Source organism: Haliaeetus albicilla, chromosome 28, assembly GCF_947461875.1.
Source record: "Haliaeetus albicilla chromosome 28, bHalAlb1.1, whole genome shotgun sequence".
Taxonomy (NCBI): Eukaryota; Metazoa; Chordata; class Aves; order Accipitriformes; family Accipitridae; genus Haliaeetus; species Haliaeetus albicilla.
The window spans coordinates 8,063,331-8,090,690 of NC_091510.1; the positions used below are offsets into that span (position 1 = coordinate 8,063,331).

General features: G+C 35.3%; 1 protein-coding gene across 1 annotated transcript in view; it reads right to left on the reverse strand.

Annotated features, from left to right (window-relative positions):
• LRRIQ1 (leucine rich repeats and IQ motif containing 1) overlaps positions 1-27,360 on the reverse strand; it is a 114,895-nt gene that overhangs the window by 53,735 nt on the left and 33,800 nt on the right. The window contains exons 16-21 of the mRNA XM_069773709.1: positions 22,584-23,060; positions 20,302-20,440; positions 17,634-17,753; positions 1,817-1,906; positions 971-1,095; positions 268-363 (exon numbers count right to left, since the gene is read on the reverse strand). Of these exons, the coding sequence (XP_069629810.1) occupies positions 268-363; positions 971-1,095; positions 1,817-1,906; positions 17,634-17,753; positions 20,302-20,440; positions 22,584-23,060 (1,047 nt within the window). The remainder of the gene's footprint in view (positions 1-267; positions 364-970; positions 1,096-1,816; positions 1,907-17,633; positions 17,754-20,301; positions 20,441-22,583; positions 23,061-27,360) is intronic.

The window sequence follows — 27,360 nt, forward strand, 5'->3', positions numbered from 1 at the left end:
CAAAAAGAATACAAGTGTATAGCACTTCTTATGCCTGGTATGAAACTTTCTGAATTACAGGTAGCTGCAATGCTTATCTTAACATTACATTATTGCAACTTAATAAGCTGGTCTCCCAGACACTTATAAAAGTAATTACAATAATTTTTACTTTGGTAGAAAACAGAGATTCTTGAAAGGTGGAAGTTAAAAAAAGCAAACAACAATAGCCAACTATACTGTAGCTATTTCTGGAAGTCACTATGTAAGCAAAATAGCTTAACATACCATTCTTCTGAAATTTTCTCTTCTTTTTCAGACATGAATGAAGATTTCTTTTTTTCCTGCCAGTCAGAGAGCTGTGACATTGTTTCCTTCCCTGACCTGAAAATAAAGTATAAGAGTGGTAGTGAAAGGTAGGTAAATAAGGAAGGGTCTTGGGTGATTATTTTGCAGCCTTTGTTATTGTCCAAGTTGTTTGTGCCTTTTAAAGGCACTTTTGAAGCTCAGAAATAATACAAAAAAATCTATTTTAATACTCCAGGCAGGCTTTATCTTGGAGAGTAATAAAAGTCTGCCATCAATTTGAAATGTTTACATTTCAATTACTTGAAGCATATTTCAGTCCTTTCTCTCCAAAAGAATGCAGCTGTGTAAGAAATCCCTTTTAATCTTTATCTAGTCTTACAAATCTCTATTTCAACTTCTATGTTATATGTGAAAAAATATAAGTTTTATGATTTATAGTCAAACCTAGAAAAATAAAAATACACATATATATTCTTATATTCTTAATTCTGGTAGTCAATGAAAAATAACAACTGAATTTAATATAGTCAGTTTTAGCAAGTAAATGCCTTTTAACTCCAGTAATACCACACTAACCAAACATAGCAAAAGCATCAGAAAACAGCCTCAAGTTCTCCTCCTTTTCATTTCTGTCAAATCCAAATGAACTAAATATAATGAAAAAATATATTATTTAACTTACCTGCTATGAAAGTGGATATTTTCTGCTAAGTATGAATGTGGTCTGTTAACACATTGCCAAACTTCTAGTGGTGACAATGGCAAACTATTTGAACGTTCACTGGAATCTGAAGGCCTAGAATACTTTTAAGTAAGACAAAGAAAAAAAATGCAGTTGATGATTCCTGCAAGTTCGAGTTTAAAATGTGCAGGGTAACCTGCACCAGGGTTTACAGAGTCTTTTACTTTAACAGAAAGGACTCTTAATGGTGATGTGCCAATTACAGACCTTACCTTTAACTAACTAAATGGGGCAAAAAGGTGACTTTAGTTACACTTAACATCCCCAAATATAATGAATTATACATTTATAAGACTTCTTTCTTTTAATTGTAGGAAATAAAACATTAGTAATACTACGCTTGTAACAAGAAGAGAAAACCCTACCAAAACAAAAAGCTACAACTTCAAAGTTTATCAAATAACTAGCAGACATTACAGTTCAATGACCTTTAACTGTTCTGAAAACATTCAGCTGTTGTCATATAATGCAGATCTTAGTATTTTTAAAGTAGTGTGTCAACTAGCAATTTTTAATCCATTGCCAAATGTACAGATGAAGCACATCATCTTTTTTTCTGCTACTGTGAAGTAAAGTGTTGAAATAAATCCAAAATAAAGAAAAAACTAAGCAAATGAAAGAAAAGCTAAAAGAAAAATTGCATCTGGAGATGAGGAGGAAGTCTGAGACTTCTAAAAGTAATTGTGTTTTTCAAGTCAATAGATTGTCATATTAATCACCCCAGAACAGCATATCCTTAAGGAATGAATAAAGACTGAAGAGTAAGAAGTTTCTGTGACATGTTACCTTTGGCCAGTGCAGCTGGTTTGAGAGCAGGAGTGTTTTTGAAGGGAAACGGGTGGAATCTAGAGTTAGCCATTCCTTCTCTAATGCAGCCTGCATGAATGAGTAAAGTCAAATAGTGCACTGATAAAATCAGTTTAGTTTTGATAACTTCTGCAAAGTCTCTTTTAAATTGTCTTACATACTGTTTCAAGTGTTTTCAAGTCATATATCAGAACTGCCACCTGCAGAGCAATTGCACTTAAAACACCTTTGGAGATGCTGTGTTGTACTGTTTTATTTTAAACAAATCAGATTAACAGTATTTGTGGGTTGTGGTTTTTTTCTATTTTTGGTTTTCTTTTGTTTTGTTTTTTAAATAAGATGCATCCCCTCCTTCTCAAATTCTTGTAATTTTATCCCAGCATTGTTAGTAAACCCAAGTTATTAAAAAAGACTGCCAAACTCTGAAAAAATACAGACCTAAGATACTCAAAAGCCTAAAGAACATGAACAGCTTTGTTTGCTGTTTTTGAGTAATTGAGTATTTAATATCCAGATGTAGGTGCCCGATTCTGTCAAACTTGCTTTTGTTGAGTTGAACTGAATTGGTGAATAGTTTTCATTGAAATCTGGGGTTAAAAAAGTAAACGCTATACGTACTTATTCCTTCAATTAATTTTATTTTTGATGTAATGGAATAATTTGCAAACAAAATAATAGCTTGGAATGAAGAGGGATGACAGAATTGGGCATTAAATGGTCTCTAGCACTTCAAGGCAGAATTCAGTTTTCTTTCATAAAAGCAAAATTTAGATTTTGTTTCAAACTTATGACTTATTTTTCTTATATGTTGTTGATTTTTTTGACCACATGTTCTTTCAATATATTCTGATAAATGAGAGAAGTAAATTTCTCCCACACAGTAAGTAAATACCTCTGAAGAATTCGGCTTCACTTACACAGGGCTCAGTCATTCAGGCTGTTCTTACTTCAGCAGCCTGGGGTTCATTCTTTTGAAAATGTCTCATTTATAAAACTGGACTACCTTTCTCCCATTCATAGACTATTTCAGATTGCACTGATTTCTGACCCTGAGAAATTATCCTAACTTTGGATACCTTACTGTGTCATTTGTGTAAACAGGACTTCGCACAGCCTTAGACTGGTGAACAAGAAGGTTTTCCAAGGCCTTTGAAATTCTGAGAGACAAAAGGATCATATTCCAGCTATTTTGAAAAGGTTACTTCTGTACTGGTTGCATGATTTGGTCACGCTAAGATCACTCTTTTTATTTATAAGGGAACTGTGAACCAGCATTCTTCTTCCATTCTGACCTAGCTTTTTAAAATAAATTTTCAATAAATTTTGACTTTATTTTCATGTCTTAGAAGGGATGCATTCTTACATCTTTGATTCCTTGTTTCTGGAATTCCCCATTCATTGATTACAGTATGTTTTGTTTTTCATTCTTTTATTTAATAAATCCAGATTAAAAAATCCGGATAAATCCTATGCCCTCATTATTAACAGATCATGTCTCTTTACCACTCTTCCCCTTCTTACCATTTCAATTCATGATAAATATACTTTATCCTTTTTACCACACCTCCTCTCAGGTGGTTATGTATGTTAAGAAATCTATGTAAATAAACTGTAGAGGCATGCAACAAACATAATGTATCACATTCTTTAACCGTTACATTTACCTACAACCCACTAACCTATCTCTCCTCAGTGATGACTCTTATGCTGATAATCACTGAGTGGTTGATTCAAACGATTTTCATTAAAAAAAAAAAAAGTCACACGTAAAATCTATTCCAGAAGCAGATTGTAGTAAATCAAATCCCAAAGACAATCATTTAAAGATGTGAAATTGGTACAATTTGGACACAGAAAACAAGTTCATATCTCAGCAGAGACAAAGCTATGATGTATTCAAGTTTTGTAATTGCCTGGGGTCCATGGGCAGAATTGTCAAAATGAATAACTATGAAAAAGGGAGAAAATCTGACGAAACACTGTCAGCGAAATTAGGTATTATTCCTCCTTGTCCTCACTGAATTTACTCTTCAACTGCAATATGCAAAGCATATTTCTAGCTTTTCAGATGAGAGTTTTTCACTTATTTTCTAAGTGTGGGCGTGCAATCCAGTCACAGGTAAACTCAATGTCTGCAAAAGTTGTGTCTTCAACTTCGCTGGTATATAAAGGTATAGGAAAATGACAAATTTCAGAAGTATTTTTTTTCTTCTCTATTTGCAAAAAAAGTCAATACAGCAGGGAGAGAGGTAGATTTCCACTTGCACAATTTAAATGCCAATCAACTTAATTAGTGTGTACAATGATGTGTCCATTAATTACCTGGGTACTTAAATATCTTACATTAGCAGTGAATATGATCCAAGCTCTACTGTCAGATTTCAGGGCAAGCTTGCATCCTAGCTACTTGAATTTTTACCTCTCTGATGAAATTGTTTGTGACAGAAATCAATAAAATCATGACAAATGAAAACTAACACTCCAAAGCTGTAGCCAATTTTTTGGACCAAGAATCACTTAAGCAAAACAATGATTGAATCCTTTTGCTTTATAGTTGCACCATAACCCAATTAAAGTTCTTTGCTCTTAATATTTAGGTTAAAACTTTTCTCACAAATATTTTCTTAGCCCGGTGTTTGCCATTTATTAATTTAATATTCTCCACAGTGTTTTTATTTCTTTCATAGCCTATAAAATGTCTTTCAGTCTTCTAAGTGTTGAAAAGAAGTGTCAATGAAAATATAAAAGCATGATTCAAAGGTATAAATATGCAAGACAAAAAAAAAAAAGGTAACTGATTTATCATTAAGCACATTTAGCACTCCTATGAATGTGCAGCATATTATAACGATATACCACACTCTTGTTTTCTTTGGCCAACAAAAATAAACACATAATTGATTTTCAAATATATGCTCTTCCACTATGTTTATCCCTAGAGATTCTGACAGCACTAAGTTCAAGAAACTTCTCTCCATGTCTTTCCCATAAACACAGTCCTAAATTATAGCTAATGCAAAGTTTATTACAGATTTACCAATAGCTAGGGCTAAAAACTAGATCCATTTCTACTGACATTGTCCACTAAGAGAAAAAAAAAACAACCTGAGATGAATTATGAAGCAAATAAAATGATAATGTTTGATTGTATGGTCTACATAAATAGTTATAGGCATACAATATTTATGTTTATTTCTAAAGCCAAATTAAGGAATTGATTTAATAAATACTGAAGTATATAACATAGCTTTGCACATATGTGTAAATCACAAACGGTTTAACACACAGTAGTTCATCTGAAGATATCTTTTATGTTTCTGTATCCTCCATACTTCATTTCCAGTGTTTGTTTCAAATCAAAGACTGTATTGATTACCTTAAAAAAGTTTCAGTTTTCACAGGCACACAAAAAATACATAGACCTTTCTAATTGTTTGTTAAAACCTCACAGAAATAAATTCACTTTAACTTACTGTTTGAAACACAATTTTAATACTTGGCAAATTTTTCAAGGGCTTCTTTTGTTTGTTTGTTTGGGGTTTTTTTTTGCTAGACTTCATGTTTGTTTTCATTTAGCTCCTGCTCAGAACACAAACAAGATACTTTCAAGGCTAGAAAGAATACAGACCACCAAATTCACTATTAAACATGGTATAATTATCCCTGATATCGTTCTTCAACAAGATGTGAATATATTTGGTTTTGGGATTTTCTTTCTGAATTTTAATAATAAAACTTCCATAGTATTAGCTATTTCCATTTATCCATTAGGATCAAGAACTTTTTACGCAGATTCACAATGCATTTTTTACCCTTTGAGAATCTAATCCTACAGGTTTTTTCTCCCCTTTGATTTTGTAGCTCATCAATGAACTCTGGACGCTTAGGGATTTTTTTTCATGGCTTATTGTATATAACATTTTCATTTTGTTATTCCTTCATTTTTTCCAATATTTACTCTATCCCTTCTTTTGCAAAATGTAACGACTATTTACCATCAAACTTTAAAGTTCTGTGGTCTCAGAAACAGAATCCAATCCTACAATCACAAAAGTCAGTGAGAATGGTTCTACTAACTTTGATGGGGACTGAATGAGCTACTGAAAAGCAGAGTTTTAGTGCAAGCATTATTCAGACAGTCTAATTCTAAGCATCTTTTACATGCTCTAGATTACATTCTGGAGCTACATCTTTTATAATGTCGTATTTGAACCATGAACAAAAAATAGCTCACAGGATACAGTGTCAAACCTACACTCAGCTATGAAGAACTTCTACACGTAAAACTGTCCAAACTGTGAATAATACTATCACATAATGCCTTTCATCTCTCTTAGATCAAGGAGGATCAAAAAAGTATAATAAACCCCAAACCAATCCCCCAAACTGTACTATGGTTAGAAGCAGAGGATGTAAGAAGGCATTAACAATACATGCTGAAAAGGAAGGCCAGCATTTTATATGTAACAACTCTGTTCTGGGTCAGACCAAATATCTATCCACATCAGTACTCTGCTTCCAGAAGAGCTCAGTAGCAGATGCTTATGGAAAGAATGAAAGAAGCTGGACACGTTGAGGACAATCCTTCCCTTGGTATATTCTTTCAGACCTTGGAAATTGGTGTTTTCAGGACCTTCTGCTAACATCTAGGAAAAGATTCCTCAACTTAAAACAGTAATCTAACTTCTTACGACAAATATAACCATCTAGTCAGTGTGTTTGCAAGGTCACCTCTATGTCAAACCAGAAAGAATGCAGATCATTTACATCGCTCAGAGCATATAACTGCTGAAGTGGTGTACATTAACTCCAAAAGGCCAAAATGTTGGCTGCCATGGGAGCTCAAGCTACCCCAGGTTTCCAAAAATGGTGGACATCAGAATCATAAGGTGAATCACCATCTGACAAAACTGTGAAACTATTTTTGAAAATTAGGGAGAACTAACTCTTTATACGTCTTTCCTTTCTTCTTTCACTTCTTCATTGACTCATTCACTGTTTGCAGGACAGCAATGGTTTAGCCAGAAAAATTGTTTTACTGCTATTTATGTAGTGCTTTTATTTATATGGTATCTTAAGATAAAAATAGGAAAATTACCCAACAGAATATAAATGAGCGGAAGAAAATCAATATCCAAAACTCACTCTACACTCAGAGCCATGACTGGCTCCTGAGCATTACAACAGAATAGGAGGAATGGGAGGGAAAAAAAGCATCTTTTATTAAAAAAAAAAAAAAAATAAATTCCACATTACAATTTCACAGAAATAGCGTGTGGAATTCTTTGCTTTTAAAAAAAGATTCTCCTTCACCTGCCTGGTTTTGTCTAACCTGTTTTTCTGGACTTCTGCTCCCCTCAGTGAGGCAGGCTGTTACTATCATTCTCAGTCAGAATGGCCCTTTTTCAACCAGATTTTACAAAGTATCTGCTCTCTCTACATTCAAATTCGTTTTGAATAAGAATAATATGTAATAAGAGCAAATAAATAAATAAATCAGAATGAATTTTTCCACTAGTTTTCTCTATAGAATACAAGTTTAAATAAAGTTCTTCAGGTCAGTGATGTCTTTGATTTCTACTTTCCTAGGTTTTAATGAGTATATTTGAATAGTGCAGTTAAAGTCTAGTTCACTCCAAGAAAATAAAACAAAAAGTTAAAACAAAAAGACAAGTGAAAGACAGTACTTTAATCCAAGGCAGAACGTTCAACAGCATTCTATGACTATTTCAAATAAGCTGACAAAATCTCTTCTGGGGCAATACATGCCACATGAAGAACTACTTTTCCTAGTATTAGACATCCTGTAGGTTAAAGAATTGCTCAGACTGGGAGAAGGAGTGGTCAGGCAGAAGGATCATATGCTGAAGATTAACCCTGTGGATACTCACAATAGAAAAGGGCATACTGCAGCCAGCCGTACCGTACTGCCTTTCATCTGGCAGAAAGCTGTAACTTTCTCTCTTGGTTCCTGGCAAACATATTTCACTCTGTGGGGTATTTCATTCAAGCATCATGCTACTCCAGGACAACATCTTTCATTTCTTTTTAAACTAAACTTCATTTCTGCCAAGGCCTAAGTATTATTTGCTAGAAATTTCTTCTCCAAAAGCATAAGTAAGTTTTGACAAACTTCTTAAAAAATCACAAATTTTTAGCTCTTATAGTTGATACAAAAGGACCAGATCACTTTTCTGTGCTCATTTATATATTGTTGATAGACTGTGACTGAAAACTTCCTTTGAAATTAAAGATCTGAATATTGTTCTGTATTTAGCCTTTTCTTTCATCTAGTCTTTTTAGGAATCAGATTACTCTATGGACTAGCTTTTCTGAGAAACAAGTTTTTGCATAAAGCGTAGTTTAATGCTAGGAAGTTGAATATCAATTTAGACCCAGACTTTCTAAAAAACTTCCAAAAGTAAGATAGTACCAAATATGAAAATCCTCAACTGAATCATCTATTAGTTGCATTATTATTCCATTTCTAATACCACAAAAATTCAGTCTAAGTTCTGCCATTTTAAAACTATATGCAAATGTGTTGATTTGAACAATTTTATAAAAAACTGTATATAGACTTCTTTTTAATTAGACAGTTTAGGGATATACATTTTATAGAAAATAGACCTCTGAACTGCAAGCAGTAGGAAAAATAGTCTTTTTCTCTGGGATTGTCTTTAATGCTTTTTCACATATTTTATGTGGTGAAGATAAATAGGTTAGCACCCTAATAAAGGTTATTTTAACCTTTGGCAATGCTTCTTTTTCAACCCTGCCTTTATAAGACAAGAGAATTAGGAAAGAAAGCTGGGCATGGCTGCATTCTTACAACTGCTAAAATCAAACAATATTTCAAGCCAAAAAAAGTAGTGAGTGTCGTATGGATTCCAGAGAAACATCGCAACGATTAATTGACCCCAAGAGATTTTATAGACTTAGAAAAACTGGTTAATTATTAGAGTACACTCTTGTAGGAAAATTACAGGACAAACATAGTTGTGTAGTTGTCCATTTATAAGAAGGATATATTGATAATTACTGGAAAAATCACAAAATTCTGTTAAGAAAAATATTCAGGAAAATTTTATTGGGGAATGTCTTCTCCAAATGTCATTTTTCCAAACTGTTTAATACGCTCAGAAAACTAACTGTTCTCTCAAATTTTAATACTCATATTTATATGTATTTAATGTATATACCTATGTGATTTCTCTAAATACGCATTACTAAAATTATGGAAATAATTTATTGTGGAATATACAAAAGTAAATGAATAATGAAAATTTCAGAGACCCTAAAAGTTTTCATTCACAAAAAAGGTTGAATATATACACACATAATTAACTGTCCAAAAGTCTGAATCTTATTGTAGTTCATGTCAGTCATTCATGACCTATAATGCCCCCAAGTTTTCTAGAAATGCATTTTTGCCTTAAGCTTGACAGCGTTCAAAGGAAGCTCTGGGTGCTACATCTTTTTTTTTGAATACAGGAATAAAAAATACAGATGGGTAAATGGTAACCTCAGCTTCAGAGGTTAGACATGGTTTAAGTAAGCATCAGAAATGCATGCTTCGAAATCTTTTGAGAGTATACCACCACCCACCTCAATAAACATCAGGCTCCTGGCACCTTCAGGCCACCCCTCAAAATTGCTCTAAGACCCCAGATGCAGTCTTTCCCCATTACAATGACAAGAATCTTCAAGTCTTCCCCTCTCTGACTCTGCCACACTACACGAACTTTAGCTGGTATGGCCCTATAAGCCTTTTTCAAAGTTCTTCTAGCTCTGTGAAAACAAACAAACAAAACTTTCAAGGGGCAATGAATTAAAAAACCCAACAAACAGAACAGCCAAGGGACACCTCATCCCCACCCCTTTAATACTGTACATTCAAAGAACACACAATTTCAAAGGAAGATAACCCAAAATGTTCTATCAAGTTTGGGGAATGAATACTAAAAACACAACAGAAAAGAAAGCTGTACTTCAGCTTGCAGTTTTGTTCAAGGAAGGGAAGTCAGGCAGAAGCAGAGGGTAATAAAAAATAGACTAGTCACAAGTTTATAGTCATCTAACCTTTCATATGTTTCAAAGTTCATGACACGCAAGAAATTTGATTCAACTTCAAGACAACTTTTCCTTTTTGTTTAAAAGTCCCTATTTCAGAAATAAGATCAAAAAAGTATTTGGAAGAAAGAGCAAAGAAGGATTACGTTTGGAAGCATATATTATTTGACACTGATGATAACAAATCTCTAATTACACTAAAAATGCTTAATTCTAAAGAAGATACGTCTTAATCATCTCTCAGCTTCACTTATACTGTCCTCCTTATATGTCCCTAGCACTAACCTTTCTATTTGAAACAAATTATGCACAAATGAATCTGCAAGTTTAAATTTGTTGATTTATAAGTCTCAACACCTTAAATCTTTTGGGACCTGCATTGCTACTTTCTGGGAACTTCAAGAGTTTCAGGAACCGATTCTTTGCGATGTTTTCCTATTGTAAACTCAGAATTGTGAAATGATAAATAGCTACTGCTGTTTCCATGTAAAAATAAAGTTTTGAAGTTTCCATACAAACAAAATGACTAGACTGAGTACCAGGAGATGGTTTTAACAGTAGCATTTAAGATTCTTTAGCCCACTCCATTCAAGGACAAACTAGACAAAGTTAAATAGCTTTTAGCTAAATAAAAATTGTGTTATAGGGTATAAGTGCTATTTTTTCCCTTCTGTTTCCACTGTTAGAAACTCAAGAATTGCATGGTGAAGAAAGTCCATTAGGACCATCAATCCTTTTCTGTGGTGCTGCTTCCTAGACAGTCAGCCCCTAGCCAACAGTGCTGCAAGGGATGACTCTAGCCCACATACAGGACTTTGCACTTGCTCTTGTTGAACATGAGGCTCTGGTCAGCCTGTTTATCTAGCCAGTGCAGGCTGCTCTACAGAACACCCTGGTCCTCCAGCATACTGACCGCTGCCCCAATTTGGTATCATCCGCACACTTGCTGAGATTGCATTCTGTTCCATCATGCAGGTTGTAAATTAAAATATTAACAATTTTGGTCCCCCTACCATCCATGATGGGCTCCATTAACTACTGTCCACAAGCTGGATTTTGCACCAGAGAACTATTTGAGCCTGGCAGTCCAGTCCGTTTGCCACTCATCTTACAGTTTACTTGTCCAGCCCATACCTCAACAAATTTTGAGAATAAGACTGTGGGAGACTGCCAATGGCCTTGCTAAAATAAAGGCATGCAATATGCACTGCCCTCCCCTTATTCATAGTGCCAGTCACCTTGTGATAGAAAGCAATGAAGTTGATCAGCTCTTGGTAAACCCATGCTGGCTGTTCCCAATCACCTTTTTCATGGGTTTAGAAATGGCTTCTGGGAAGATTTGCTCCACAACCTTCCCAGGAACTGAGACAACATTGATTGGTCTCTAGTTCCCTGGATCTTCTTGCCTTTCTTGAAGATGAGTGTGATGTCTGCCCTTTTCCAGTCACCAGAAATGTCCCCCAGCTGTCATGACCTTTCAAAGATGATAGAGAATGACCTCAAAATTACATCAGGCAGCTTGTTCAACCCCCTTGGATGCATCCCATCTGTTCCCTGGGACTTGTATATGTTCAGGTGAGTTAAGCTGTGCTGTGGTTGGATAATATCTATGTTCTAAACTAAAAGGACTTCAGGCTCCAGGCAATGAGACATGTATGGATTTCACTGTGGAGGAGAAAGGAAGGTGACATCTCACTTTCCTCCTCCAGAAGTACTGCTATTTAACTCAATTACAATATTGGCTGCATCAGTGGCCTCTTCTCAAAGAGCACAGAGAAGTCAGGATTGCTCCTGAAATCTGTAAATAGGCATTACTAAAAAATCTTTTTCAATGGAAATCAAGGTATGTGGACATGCTGAATATCAGACATTTAACTAGATCCTTTAAACACAATCTATACCTACACTAAAATGTCACTTTAACATTACACAAAAATTAAAGAACTTAAGGAAGATATATTAAATGATTCAGGATCCTTAGCTCAGCTTTCAAGAGACTGTAGATGCAAATGTACTTCCTGAGAAGAACCGATGGCTCTGTTATTACTTCCATTTACAATGAGGCATTTGGCTTAGAACTATTTTCCTTTGAGGCTACAATAATCAGTCTAAAACTCCACAGAAGTAAGACTTTTTTCACTTTTATACATTTTTCCATTGCTTGGCCTGTTTATTCAGTTCCAATGTTTGACTTGGTCTTTAGAGAAATAAGACTAGGAAGTATAATTAATGACATCACTATGATATGTCATACGAGCTAAATACAATTTAGAATAATACTATACCATTTGGCTAAATACAGGTACCAAATAATATCTTTAGTGTTATGCATCATTAGTGGGCTTTCTTTTGGAAAGTATTTGTTTGAATCTGGCTATTTAACCAAGATAGAGACAAGCCAAGAAGATAGTTTCTGTTTAAAAGAATTTCAGGTGGCATTAAGAACTGAGATCTCACGGTAGAAGGCCAGAAAGCAATCAGAGCACATTTTGCATAAGCTGTGAAGCTGCAGTGGTAGTGATGGCCACAACTCCTAATAGCTGTGTTTGTGGTTATTTTATCAGATACTGACTGCAACAACCTACTTCCAAGGCCAGGATATCCACCAGATAACTAGAAAACAATTCAGCACTTGAGATAAGCATCATTGCTGAAAGAGGTAGAAAAGAGGTTTTACATATCTGATGATGCCATGACTGAGAATGGCATGTGATTCGTTAACGTAGCAGCTGAAGAAGCAGGATCAGATCAAGAGGTTGTTGATACACACTCATTGAAAAGATTGATCTTCCAATATGTTATTTAGGAGAGTTTTTCCCCTCCCTTTTAAAAGAATAGGATAGATCTAATTAAATTTTCATCATACACTTTTTTGGTTTTCTACAGCACTGTAACTTTATAAGAAATATGATGAAAAAAGCATCATATTCTTTGCAGTAGACAATAAGGAAAGGCTGGATTCTGATCTGACATTTATGAGCAATTACAAGAGCTAGACATGCATGAGAGCGTCAAGATACAAGAAATGTTATGGGAACCTTCTAATCCATAGGCTATACTTATTTCCTGGCACTAGCCAGAAAATAGCTATCACTGTCACAAGCCCATAATCATAAACTCACAGCCTGAGACAAACCACATTATGAAGGATTATCTGAAAAGAAAACAAAACACATTTTATGTGTCTAGTTTGGACATATGATAAGAATACTAAAGATGGGAGATGTAAAGAAATTGTTCTAATTGCTGTTTACTTTTCAAGAGTTAGCACGTATAAGGTAGTTTTTATTGTGTGTCGTGTCCCGCCCCCCCCTCCCCCCCCCCCCAAAAAAAAAGAAAAAGAAAACTGCTACCTAGCTGCCATGGAAGGCAAGCAAAAAAATAGGAATGGCCACATGCCTGTGTGAATATGTAAAAAAATGTGAAGGAAACTCCTGGTCCATAATTTCAAAAGCTGTCAAAAAGACTGGGATTTTAAAATTCTACATAATCAAGCTCAGAAGCAGAACACCACTTTGACTCAGGGCAACAGATTTATTCCCTTTGATGAAGCAAGCAGTGATGGATTTCTTTTTGGCTTGGTTGCAACTTGCAAAGTTACTTTCTTTTTGAAGAAGTATGACTAGATAGCCCTGATTTAAACTAAATTCAAAAAATGAAGTTTTGAAAAATACAGCACTTACTTTCTGTTCCATGTAACCATCAATATTGGTACTCATCTTGATGAGAATAAGATATGTCCATATGCTGACTCAGTGTAGGAAAACAATAATTTATTCGATGGCCACTGTGATGAGTAAAGAGTTGTCTTAAAACTGATCATATTCAATTGGTTCAGCTTTCTCACACACTGGCAAGTTCAGCTATTTTGCATTTGGCTCACATCATATTCTCATCAAGAAAACAGCAATGCTGATGGTTGCATGGTACAGAAATTAAGAGCTGTGTCAAGCAAATGTGTTACCAGATTTTGTCCACCAGAGGTAAAGTGAGCTCTGCCTTGTAGATCATTTGCTACATGGATGGACTGCTGATGAAAGGTTGCCTTAAGAACAGCCTTCTGGAGCATATAGGCTGGAATTCTCCAAAGTCCACATGAAAGACATGAAAATATCACTAAATACCGGGCTCATACTTTCCAAGACATCTGTTGGCCAGATCTTTCATCTCATCTGGTATAGCCTGTTTGACATTGCACAACAGACACAAAACGCTACTGCCATCAATTGCCTCTGAATGTCTCTGGCAATGTACGGGAGCTGATATGAATACAAGAAGATATCAGTAATTGCTCAGGTGAAATGATTACTATTCATGCTATTGCGAGCAAGATTGTGAGCCCTTCCTCCAGCTCAATCACATGCAATCCATTTTTCACATGATATGGTGCCAAACTTGTACTAAAAAATATACCACTGCTCAATGTGAATAAATGAAGTAAACAGAAGATCTTTGGCAAAGACTAGTTTTCCCCATGCTGTTTCGCAGCCTCATCTTCCCCAGAGCACTGGGTACACTGAGTTCATAATGAAGATATTAAATAGTCATTTAATGAAGACTGGTACCTAATGACTTATTGCATTGTGATATTTGCAATTGGTTTAAATAGGTGCTTGCACACCAGTGACTTTGTGGAATGCTAGATAATACTCAATATAATCATTATGACTGAAATCTACATAATACTGGTATAAAAACCACAGTGACTACACCACAAAATAGTGGACTATTCCAAAAACTTTTGCCCAAGATTTAGTACATTTGTATTGGTTTGCAATAAGGAAAGGGTTTTCTGCCCTTCTCTCTCATTTCAGTCACCCTGTCCAACAGTGAAATCCGTAGTACAAAATGGTGTCCAGATATTTTTCTCTTCCTTCACACCCTAGCATATGGGATCTCTTAGCCCAGCAATATGTACTCCTCCCTTCACACTTGTTTGAGGCCCGACAGATAGCCACTGATATCATGTGTCATTATTTGGCTCTGCTTCAGCATTTTGCTATAAAACACTGAGGCCAGAAAGGAGGGAATAGGAAGTATAGACTGTTCCAAGCTTCTGCTGCTTGTTTCTGCAGAAGTAGAAAGTCCATGTGATTTGGTATCGTCCAGCTGCAGAGAATGAAACGGCTAAAGACACATGGAACCAGGCAACCTAGTACTGAGGATGGATAGTCTGGGCTAGGCAGAGCAGAGTATAGGCCCATTACAGTTAAACCACACATTTCTCACAACCAAACTCTTCTGCACAGCCAAGATATATGCTGGAAACAAAACAAACAAACAAAAAAAAAAAGAAAGAAAAAAAGGAAAAAATATGACAAATATTGCAGGGTATAATTCTAGTTACAGCCATCAATCTTGAACACTGAAATGCTTGCTCACTGAACAAAGTATATCCTTCATGGGCATATACATTGTAAATTTATCACGTACACTGCTCTGTGGAAAATAGATGTTCTTATACTTTTCATTACAAGAAGCTAAGGGCTTGTGTAACTTATTTGACATCAGTCCCCAGTTCAGCCTTTGAGCCTGCTGTGCAAATTAAAATGTCAGCTCATGGTTCTCCTGTCATGATCAGAGCCTAAATGCTTTCTCTGAGAATTGCTCCCTAAACCCATTTCTTCCCTAAGAAACTCAAAAACAATTTGAAAAAAAAGGAAGAAATGTGTGACAACACCAGAGGGTGATGCAGTGCAAGCCTCTCTGAAATGAGCTGGCCTTTTTTTCCTGCCTTCCCCACTCCTCCTTTTTCTCCCTGGCCTCAGGAGCACCTGCCCAAACGCAATTGCCTTGCTGACAGACAGGTGGGACAAAACGGCCCATGCAGTTTTCAGTTTAGCAATTAAAAAAAAATAATTAAAAAAATCACAGGATTATTTGGGCCGAACAGAGTGAAACAAGGACGGCTCAATTGAATTACAGTATATAAGACTCTGGCCTACTGGCTGAATAATTCAAAACAGGATATTTTCCTTCTTTAATATATGAACAGATACTTCCTTCCTGTGTGAAGAAATAAATCCTTCAACTTTCTGCTTTTTATTATTTTAGAAAGAAGCCAGGGATCAGAGAACATCAACTAATGAGACTGTTCTTTTTTGTATATATATTTCAAATTAAAATGAAAAAAATCCTAAAATTTAAGCCAGATCTCTGTGTTTACACATACACATTTCCTGTCTACCAAATGATCCCTGGGACTCCTGCCTCAAACATTTTGCATGCTCTTACAATAAGACAGTAATTCTGAAAATGTATCTTAAAATAGCTGCTGAAAGGAGAAGAAAAAAATAAAATTACTCCAACTCATCAAGTCATTGGTAATAATTTCACACAAAGCCCAACTATTTTCTAAGGAGAGGGAGGTGGCAAAAGAAGGCTGGTACTCAGATGACCGAAGACTGATCAACTGTAAACTGCAGTGCTCCAGCTAACAACATATTTGGTTTCATAACTATCTGTGAGCCATACAAATATGTGATCATAAATAGAATCTAATCCTGCCAGTAGCAGGGCTATCCCATCTGTCTCCTTTGCAAAATTACAGTGGAATATTGACAAATGGCTCTTGCAAAGATGCAGCAGCTGAATAAGCACATTCAGAGAGAAGAGTTCATGAAAAAAAGCCTCAGTCACATCCTCTCAGGTCTCAAATGGCCACATTGCTATCAGTTTTCTTTGCTTTACCTGAAACCTTTAGAAAAAAAAAAAGAAGCCAATGAATGTGAACAATTAAGAGAAAGCAGTGCTCCAGACAAATATATAGGTAAGTCATCAACAGCTGCCTTATTACACATACCGAGTCTAGAACTCCCCATGTAGACTGTGTCTTTTGAGGCTATAAAACATAAAATTGTTTTAAAGATTCTTTTCCTCGCTTACCAAATGACAATGTTGATCCTGTAGACATTTTTATTTTTTACCTAATTATCGCTAAATTCAGTTTTGAATGTGCTGTTATTCCTCAAATTCCTTTGAAGCCTGCTTTTATTTCTTAGTATGGAAACTTCTAAGCCAATTTCAATAGTTTGAAAATGAAAGGACATTATTAACTCTATGTAACTTGTAAAAATTACTAGTAATATTTTCTGGATTTTGTGCATCACAGACCTTCTAAGCGTGTTTTTTTCCTGATTTAACTATACTTCTCTTCATAATTTACTACAGTATTCAGACTTGTGATCTTTTTAGCACTTTACCTATAAAACAAAAGAAGAGCTAATAAGCCTTCTACACCTTTGGTTTTGGGGGTGTGGGTTTTTTACTGGAATACTGTAACACTGAATCTCAGCTATATTTTCAGCTTCATTATTGTTCTCATTGTATCATGAAAATGAACAAAATACTCAAATATTGTTGACATTATAATCTGTTACTAAAATACTAAAAAGCTAAACATTTTAGAAGAAAAGTAGCTGTTTCCTTATTCTCATTTGATTGTCCTTTAACTGTAGAAATACATGGGATTCTACAGTGGGTATGACATTAATAGCACAGTAACTACCAGAGCATCTCAAAGAGCAGGAGGTAATTAATCCATGACAAATGGATTTAAATGAGCTATATGTACCAAACGCTTCTTTATTCCTGGACATCCAACATGTTAATTCTAGCCCTGGTAGTCCTTTCAATTTCTTTTTTTTCCAACACCTACATGATTGCTTAAGAAGAATAATATTTATTTTTTACATGTAGTTTTTATGTTAATGATTGTGCTTACTTCAGAAAATATGAAATCGTCCACATTTATTTCTTCATAGTCATCCTCCACTTCATCACTTTTAACAGCTGCAAGAGCACTGGCCAGTTTCTTTCGCAAAAGAAAACCCTTCCAAAATGCCTAAACAAAAAATTTAAAGCATGTTATACAAAGCCATAGATCAAACCCAAATCCAGATTCTCTATGTTATCCCATTAGGAAGATAAAACATCTTGGGCCTTGGTTTAATAGCTCAATGATCTGTTTTTTGAACTTTATGTGACATTTAAAACTACAAGACAAATTAAATGCCAGCATATGTCTAAAGCTTAGAGTACTCAAGAGGCTCTCCACAAGTAAGCAGAAAGGAATCCTGCAACTCCCTCAACTACAAACCTGGGTCAACTAATTAATTATTTGACAATTCCTTCAGGGACTATTATAAACTGAAAGGAAAGGCTACGTAAGAAAAAGCTGAGTGTCAACTTTCAAATTACTGAGAATAAAAATACACTTGTACTAAATGTCTTATAGCTTACAAGTAGCAATTCTTGGAGACATCTCATGCAATTGACCCAGGTCAATTACTCTTCCTTAACTGTCTAAGATCTTTATTTAAAAAAAATATTACCAGTGGGCATAATCATATCTAAGAAAAAGGAGCACTTTAGGAATTAAGTGCTAGAAAATGAGCAAGGGTGTTAGCAACACATGCCAAGCTGTAGAATCAGATCCAGGAAAACACTTCAGAGATCAAAATTACATAGATGGAATTACGAAAACTAAATTCAGGACAGCAATTGTCCCCCAAATCAGTGTTTGACATCAGAGTTCAAGATGCCCATAGCATTTAAAACACCACGCAAAAAAATTTCCACTGTCCTGAAAGGTGTAGTATTGTCCACACTAAATGTCTTTGCAATGAAGGCACTAAAATAGGAAGGGAATCTCATATTTTGGCTTAACGTTTAGCTTACTAATTTTTAGGAAATAATTGTCTAGCTGCATAAATTATTGAAAATGTCACTGGTTTTACATACACAATTTCTGATTATTATAAAAATGATTAAATATATTAGAAATGCTTTCTCATAATTTCATTATTTTCCTACAGATGTTCATAACCATCCAGATGAAATATCCTGATATTACTGAGTGATCAAATGAGAAATATATTTCATTCAACAAATAGGATTAGTATTTACAAATGCAAAGGAGAAAAGTAATCCTAATGGTATATGCAGAATGATAAACTGTAAGGCAGCTGTTAACACAGATCTGTGAAAGCACCAGATCAGTGTTCAGTCATGATCAAAAAGAAAAATTCTGTTAGTAGTTTTTCAGAAATAAGATGAAAACTGTCTTACTGTAAAAATTTGTGATATATCTGCCTATGGAATTCAGTTCTAGTCACTTCTTTAAAAAAAGATTATAATAGAATGAGGTAAAGGTTCAGAGAGAGATAAAAAGAAGTAGAGAGTAATGTGAAAAAAGACTAAATGGACTAAACTTTTATTTACAAAAGAGTGAATATAAGGATGGATATGAGAGATCTAAAAATCCATAAAATGCACAGAAATAGTGAAAGACTATTTTTGTACAAACTTTGGAAATTATCAGGTCTGAAACAAACGACAGGAAGCACATTTTAATCACTATATAAAGTTGTGAAACTCATCACTTCAATACACAGTAGAGGTCAAATATATAAGTAAGTTAAAAAATGGATTAAATAAGTTTATTGAGATCAACTGTTAATATACTAGCTACACACTATACTCCAGAAACAAATTTTAGCTCAACATCCCAGATAACTGACTGCTGTAATGTGACTCTGTACTTGTCCTTTTTCTTACTACACACATTTACTAAACGTTTTGCTACTGCCCATTTGTTGAATAGATACTAATGAATTACTTGGATTTTCAGTCTGAAAATGGAACTTAGGCTCCTAAATTACTTTGGCGCTCTTCACATTTTTATAGAAGACTTACAGTACTGAATGTTTTTAAGTTAACTTGATCTGAAATCAATACAGTGTCCATTTGCTTAAAAATGTAGAAAAAACCATGAAACCTGGCAACTTGGCAGGTAAATACTGTATCTGGTTAGCAAACTAAACAGAGCCAAGGCATGGACTACAATTCTTGCACATAGTAATCTATTCCATTTAACTGTTAGCTCAGTATCTACCACAGGACAGCCTAGGCCATGATCTCTTCCCAATGGCAGTATGGATGAGGTAATCCTGTTTTGGGGAGATGGGGAGAGAAGGAAAGAGATGGATAGGTAGAAGAGATGGGAAGAGTAGTTAGTTATATAGATATCAGACATGATATACCAGTTACGCAGTGTCTGTCAGTTTAATAGCATAGACATACCCCAGTAAGAACACGGGCACAATACGTCTTCAACATAACATTAGAATTAAATCAAGCAAAACTAATTCAGGGAAATACTTGGTCAAAAAAGGGAAAATATTTTTAGGCTTCTATAAAACTTTTTGTAAAGGCGTCTCTCTCTTAAAAACATCAAGCTTATGCTGATTAAATAAAACAAAAAATGTTTAATTATGAAACTTAATAAAACCATAAGCAAAAATAGAGAGAAGATGACAAGTACATAAAACTAGTAAGACTTTTTTCTTACTAAATTTGCAAAATAAGTAAAGAGAATACTGTAAACCAACCTGGATTAGTGTGGCAGCTTCATGCTTCTGTCTCAAAGCTTCTACAAACTGACGATTCTCTGTTTTGGCGCAGTCAGTTTTCCTCCTGGCATGGTACTGCCGCCAAAGGGACTGGATCACTGATGCTGCCATATGTAGCCTCATAGAGAAATAAATACCTTTATGAATGATATAGCCTCACCAGTACAACTGGATTATCATAGCTGCCAAACTATAACCATAAAACATAGCACTATGGATTGAGACAAATGGAAGGCTCTGCCATTAAACTGTTAAGGAATTACAATCCAGATGTGACATGTATGTTCAGAAACACTGGAGGATATTCACATCACATAACTTTTGAAATCCAATTATCTAAGAGGACTAATCTCTGCTGGGCTCTGTTCCCTGTATATTCACTGGAGAGGAAGAGTCTCCTCAAAGGAAGGATTAGGAGCAGAAGTGGTTTAACAATGACTGAATCAGCTGTTGGAGGGCTCCACTTATCTCCACTGTCCATATAAAAAAAAACAACACCAAAGAGAGCTAAATGCTGAAAACTGCATGAGACATATCTCCAATGGAGCAAACAGGAAAAACTGAGAAGTGCAATTTCACCTTTTGCCTACTTTTACCTTTCAGTTTAACACTAGTGACCACTGGTTATATTTGTACATTTTCGAATTTGCTCATTGTTTTATAAGCACTGATTACAGACTATTTAGATTTGTTCAGTGATTGAGCTTTCTAAATATATGTTCAATTAATTTATACTGATGGAGAAAAAGTTTAATGCCAGCTCTGCATTATGACTTTACTGTCTTGGAATCCTTTTCTCCAGAAAATTATCATTTCAATTGGACAGTGGGTTTAAGAAAAGACATCTAAATTTCCCCCAATCTTTACATATTTTCTTCCCTTGTGCATTGCACCTATTTAAATACAGGAGTACTTTTCAGCAAAAAAGCACACTTCAGAGGTTAAGCCAGAATTTTTTTTTTCTGAAATGTTTATTAAGTTTACCAACACCAAAACATGGTTTATTTACAAGCTTTGCATCTATAAAAAGCAGTAGCTGAGTTAACAAACAAACAAACTAACCAACCTCTTCTAATGGTTTGTATTCTGTATTGAAGAGAACTGTCCAACGACAGACTTAGAGGATGCATTTAGAGACATTAACTAAGAACTCTAAATGAACTATTTCAGAAGGTTTTTTCAGAAGCATTCATCTTCCATAATAGACTACTGTACTCTTACTTTCAACTTCCTGAGAGGCAATGATGAATTCTATGGTCTTCCTGAATAATAAATTTTATGACAAATTATTAGTGTCTTAAGTACCTACTAAGCACTACTGCCCATTTACCATAAGTCATAAGAATAAAGCATAAGAAGCACCTTCCATGCTTACTCTTTGTAGTGTTCTGTTCATGTTCTCACGACATGTTCTCAAGACATGTATTTTTGAAATTGAATTCTTATGGAATCATAACTGAATTTTTGTACCTTTAGACAAAAATTTCAGCTTCTGTTTTCCCTGACCGTACATCCAGAACCATACAAACCAGCAGCAAATGCATTCCCAAGAGGTCATAAACCAGTCTGTTTCATGCGGGAGAATATTTAGGAGCACAGAACAAGTTGAACTGGCCCCTCACCCCTGCCTCTACTTTTAAGAAGCAGGTTGAGGCATGTTGGAGGAGTACCAAGGGCAGGGCAGGCTGTTAGCTCTTCAGTCATCACAACAGCAGGAGACTGGCCTAAGGTCAAGGGAGTAGGATGGTAGATTTAAGCAATTTCTCCCTCTTGCCTTCTAAACAATACTGACTGTAAACTCTGCACAGAGGAAATCTTGAATGTCTAATGAATAGTATAGCAAAAAAGCTTTACACTAGTTTGTAGTTTAAACTGCCCCAAAATTCCTGCAAACCATCCAGCATTTTCATCCCTAACATTGTATGTGTCATTAAATTGGTGTCATAAATTTATTGCAAAAAAAGAAGGAAAAGGTAGGAAGCTGAGGAAAGTTTCCAAATTCTCTTACTATACAGCATTTTTAAATTAAGTACATACATATGTATATTAATTAATAATAATAAATAAAGTGATGGAATACCAAAAAGGACTGTTGTTAATATGGAAGTCTAGTGTGCATCACCTTAAAATAACTCTTTATTGTCTAATAAGCTTAAAAATATTGTTAGTACAAGTTCTGTGCCTCTGTTTTAAACAAGAAACCCTCACTCCTATTGCCTATCTGTATAACCCATTTGAAAGCAATCTGACATCTGCCTTACCTTTCTGTATCATTCTCAAGATGCTGAAGATTTCTTCCCGTATTACTTGCTGCTATCACTGACTGTTGCAATGTGAGTTGGGCTGACATGTTATTGTTGCCTTTGCTCTCCCCACTGTAATTAACACAAGATTCAGTGCTCTTGTGCTTCACTCTCTGATCTTCTTTATTTTCCTTTTGGTGCACAGGTACGGAGGAGTTAATGAATGTGGCCTGAATATGGCCAGTAGTAATCCATCTTTCCGAAGGATCCAACAAGACCTGTTTATTTTCTGTCGCACCCATGATAAAGAGGGTATTTTCCTGTAGGCAGCCAGGGGATGTTTGCTTTAAATGATTTTGCAGTGCTTCTGGTCCATCTCTGTCAGTAATGTTTAGTTCACCATACTCATGTGCATATCGATGTTTAATACTAAGTTTCATCAACTGATTAAAATACCAGCATTGTCCCTGTGCAGAATCAATAGAAGAGGCAATCCTGAAAAAAGACAAAAATGTTTTTATGTGTGTTTCAGACTGTAAGAATGCTTTTTAAAAAATATATTCCCTCTATTATTTTCTAAACTACCTTGTATTTTCAAGTATCCTTACACATTTCCATATCCTTACAGTGAATAGTAATTACTCTGATTGAAAACCAGTTTCAGTATTTATAAATATTAATTGCATTCTTCTTTTTTTGGCAGTATTTAAAATATGTTCATATATATTAGATTGCTTATTTTACTCTTTTTTTTAAAAAAAGCTTTCAGTCTGTTTGAAACAGGCACTAGGGCTTGCATTTCACCATTAATTTTCTGTGTGGTTAGAAGCACATGAAGCCGAAAACTTTTGAGGATTTGAGGCAATTTTGTTACAAATCCCATAATAGCCTTAATAATCCAGTTTTATCCGGAAACTATGAAAGCTAATATAAAAATAAGAGTAATTTTAAAATTTAGATTAGAACTACAGCAACGAAACCCAAACTTCGATTCAAAACAACAAACCGCAATGCCTAGGGAGAATTTAGGAAAACAGAAACTTTTAAGTATAGATATTTTTATCAATATAAGGGAAATTGCTAGACTGAAGCAACATTAATGTAAGAAGTCTGGCTCTCATTAGTTCTTTGTGTTACACCATCTAAATGGCAAGGATGACTAAGAGCAAATATGAACTAATTGTTACAGATTCAGAAGGCTGGCTGTATTTGGACAGTGTTTGTCCGTTGTATTAGGTAGCAGGTACTTTTGGAACCACAAAAACATTTTCCTTTGATAGCATAGAGAGATGCAGAGATCTGTAATCTGGAGCTACTTTCAGAGAAGCACAAAGTCAATTCTAGGTCAGCAATCCAAGACAAAAAGTAGAAATAAGATTGATCCTCTTGGGAGTCTGGAAAAATCAGGTCCTAAGATTACCATTTGAATAACAGGATTTTCCTTCCTGTTCATCATTCATGAACGGTGAAGCTTTTATAAGGTTTTATTGTGAAAAGACTCTTTACCTATATAACTATTTCCTCTAGTAAAGTTCAACCAAGAACTTTTTAGATTTTTAAGAACATACAGAATCAGAACTTACAAAAGTAAAAAAGATTCCAACTCTTCCTCTGCTAGTGCAACTTCAGTGCTATTGGACAAAACATGAACGGCTAAATTGGAAGGCAAAACCACACAGCCTAATTACACAACTCACTGTGCATTAGCTGCACATTTGATTGTCCATTATGCAACATTACTCCTACTCCTGTTCATTCCACAAATATGACAATTCCTAAAAATATTTAAACCAAGGCATATATTTGCTTAAGGATCTAACAAATTCTAGCTGTCTCCTACTACACAGTAAGAATAGTAATTTCTTCAACATTAAATACTTATGAATGCATTAGTTAAATACTTTAGTTAAGTACTTTAAATTAGTTACATTATTTAAGAAGATAAATTTGGTAGAAAATTATTACCAAAGTTCTGCAAAACATACTATGGTGAGAAGACAAAAAAAGAAAAAAAGAAGAAAACCTGAAAATTCATTCTCACCTTTTTTTCTTTGGTTTGTTTTAGTTTAGTTAGTTTGTTTATTTGAGGGCTAAAATATTGTGGAAAAAACCCAGAACGTTTTATATATTGGGGAAAATAAACTTCTGTATGAAAACTATATCCCGAGTATACTTGTTCATTCTCAAAAAACAGAAACAAAGAAAAATAAAACACCATAACAGTGAACAGAGTAGGGTACTTGTGCATCCTCTCCTTTTGACAGCTGCAGGGGCATCTCAAGCAGCTCTTTCACCTTTCCAGTGGCTATGAATGTGGCAAGCAGAAATGGGAGCGGAGGTTGAAGGCAATTGAAAATTCAGGCAGTGACTGACTGTGTGATCACCAGGGATCATCTGTTACTTTTTTCACAGCAGCTGCTTTTGGGCAGCTTTTCCAAGCAGTGGTTGCAAAATACAGTCTTGTTGCCGTGGGCACGCACCCTATCTCCTAGCTGACATGCTCCCTGGCAATCCACAACTATACTCTGATTTTGTAGGATTTTTAGGCTGCCCTCTGTGTATCAGTGGCTTTCCTTTTAGGCAGTCAGATCAGCCTAAGTTTCAAGAAACTACAAAGGAAGCTGTAGTGACATCTCAGAGAATTATGAGCAATGAAGTGGCTTGGTAACTGTATTTGGGGTTCTCCTGCAAAGGTGAAGCTCCAAAGAACAAACGACAAATATAAAGATGGGGCCTGAGTACTAGGTGGCAGTCGGCTTGGTGGCTCCCTTTGGTGAACAGGGATTTCAGGCAGCTCTAGAGAAAAAAAGAACTAATCAACAGACTTGGGGCAGAGCTGTCCGATCAATGCACTGCAGCTTTCTCTGTGTCTCAAAAGGACTGCATTGTTGATACCAGAGACGTGCTCCTGAAGATTGCTTATTCAAACCACAGGAAGGAAGCTGCTATAACAGAAAATATGCAGGACTGATTTACTTCCTTAAAAGAAAAAAACACATATGAGGAAAGAGAGAAGACAAAGTAAGAAATATGACAGTATTAAGACTTTTGATACAACAATATTTCCTTTTCAGTTAATGTAAAATGGTTGTTTGCCTTTCAGACCTTTTTTGGCATTATAAGTCAAGGAGTCTGGTCACACTAACTCTTCTGGAATTGCTTCTTGGTTAAGATACAACCAAGGTTTTAAGCATAAATTGGCATCCAGACAAAACTAGAAATGGGATTATCCTGATGGAAGCACCAGTATCCAAACTCCCTGGCTGCTTCGTATGTAATGAAATGTAGATGTATACGGCAGTCTTGCTACAGCAAAATTTTTACAGCTTCCAGCTTTGACCAGCATTTCCCTCATGTTCTATGGCTACCCACAGCTTTATTTTGATCTTCACAAGTGAAAGTAATTTATGCCATACATAAATTTTAGCACAGCCACAAAGGATGCATTGCTTTTGCAGCGGGAAAAAGGGATAATAAGCCAGAAGAGGAAGGGATGGGTCTTTCACAGCAATGTACATATGTGCTAGAATAGCAGCCCCAATAGTACCTGAAGACCAAGATATTACTTCCACAAACAAATGCTAAGAGCAAAAAGCTACCTTAAGCTTTCTAACCAAAAAGATACATCTCAACTTGTGCTAGGATTTTCCAGAGACTTTGAGGAAAGATAAAAGCATTAGAATCAGATTTTAATCTTTTTGGAAATTCAAGTCAGGCACTTATTAATGACTGCTACAACTTCAGTCCTAACAATCAACTAAGAGTATCCATCACTGTCTTCTTGGTAAATTTAGATGAAACCCTGCTCAGTTTCACATCCAGTGTTTGGGGAGGGAAGAGTAGAGGTGGAGAGGAGCAAACTCCCACTGACACCACCTAGGATGTGTAAGGACCCGTGCACAGGCTGACCTAACAGATACGGAAAAGGACAAGTTATTCATCCTTAAAGGCCTTTCAGTGGAGTTTTAATCAGCCAAAATGTTGCCACTTATAAAGTTTATGGTGGCAGTGGAAGCTTGCTTACAGAGCTGACACATTTTGTATGGAACTTCCTACTGCAATTGCATCTGCAATGACTGCCAGGTTATTCAAAGAGCATTTTTTTCAGAATGATACAGTAAAAATTGTATGGAAAAGTCAGCAGAACAAACTTCTCTGAGGCAAAAGGGACAGTGGACAAACAAGATGGTTCTAATCAGCAACGGCAGTTCTCTCCTGGCCATTGCAGCTAAATCATAAATAATATTCTACCCCTTTCTGTGCTAGTTTGCGTGCTAGTTAAAGTTTCGCTTAATGTCATATTTTTCCCTTTGCAGCTCTACTGTGATTTTCATAATCACATGATACATGGAATATTCAAATAGTACGCTCCAATTTTAACTAAGCTTTTGTTTGTAATCATGTGGTAAAATCTAATTGGTCTTCGGGGAAACTTCTACAAGCATCATTACTGACGTTCAACTGCAGGTTACAAAAGTCCCTTACAAAGAGGTCACTGTTTACATATTCTTTCCTGCAATACCATTTATGAAATTCCTGTCATTTTCACTGTATTATACATACAGTATTTATAAAGTTCAAGTTCCACTAGCCAGACATCTGCATATCTGATGACTGAAAGCAAATTACTGCAGCCACAGTGTCATATTACTTTTTAATATGATTACAAGACATCTAAAGATTATGTGACAGAAAGCATTTATTAGAATAGAGAAATTTAATTTTAAAATATGTTTCAGTTTTAAGCATGCAAGAACAGTGAAGTTTCAGGCAGAAACAGCACAGACAATTTAAT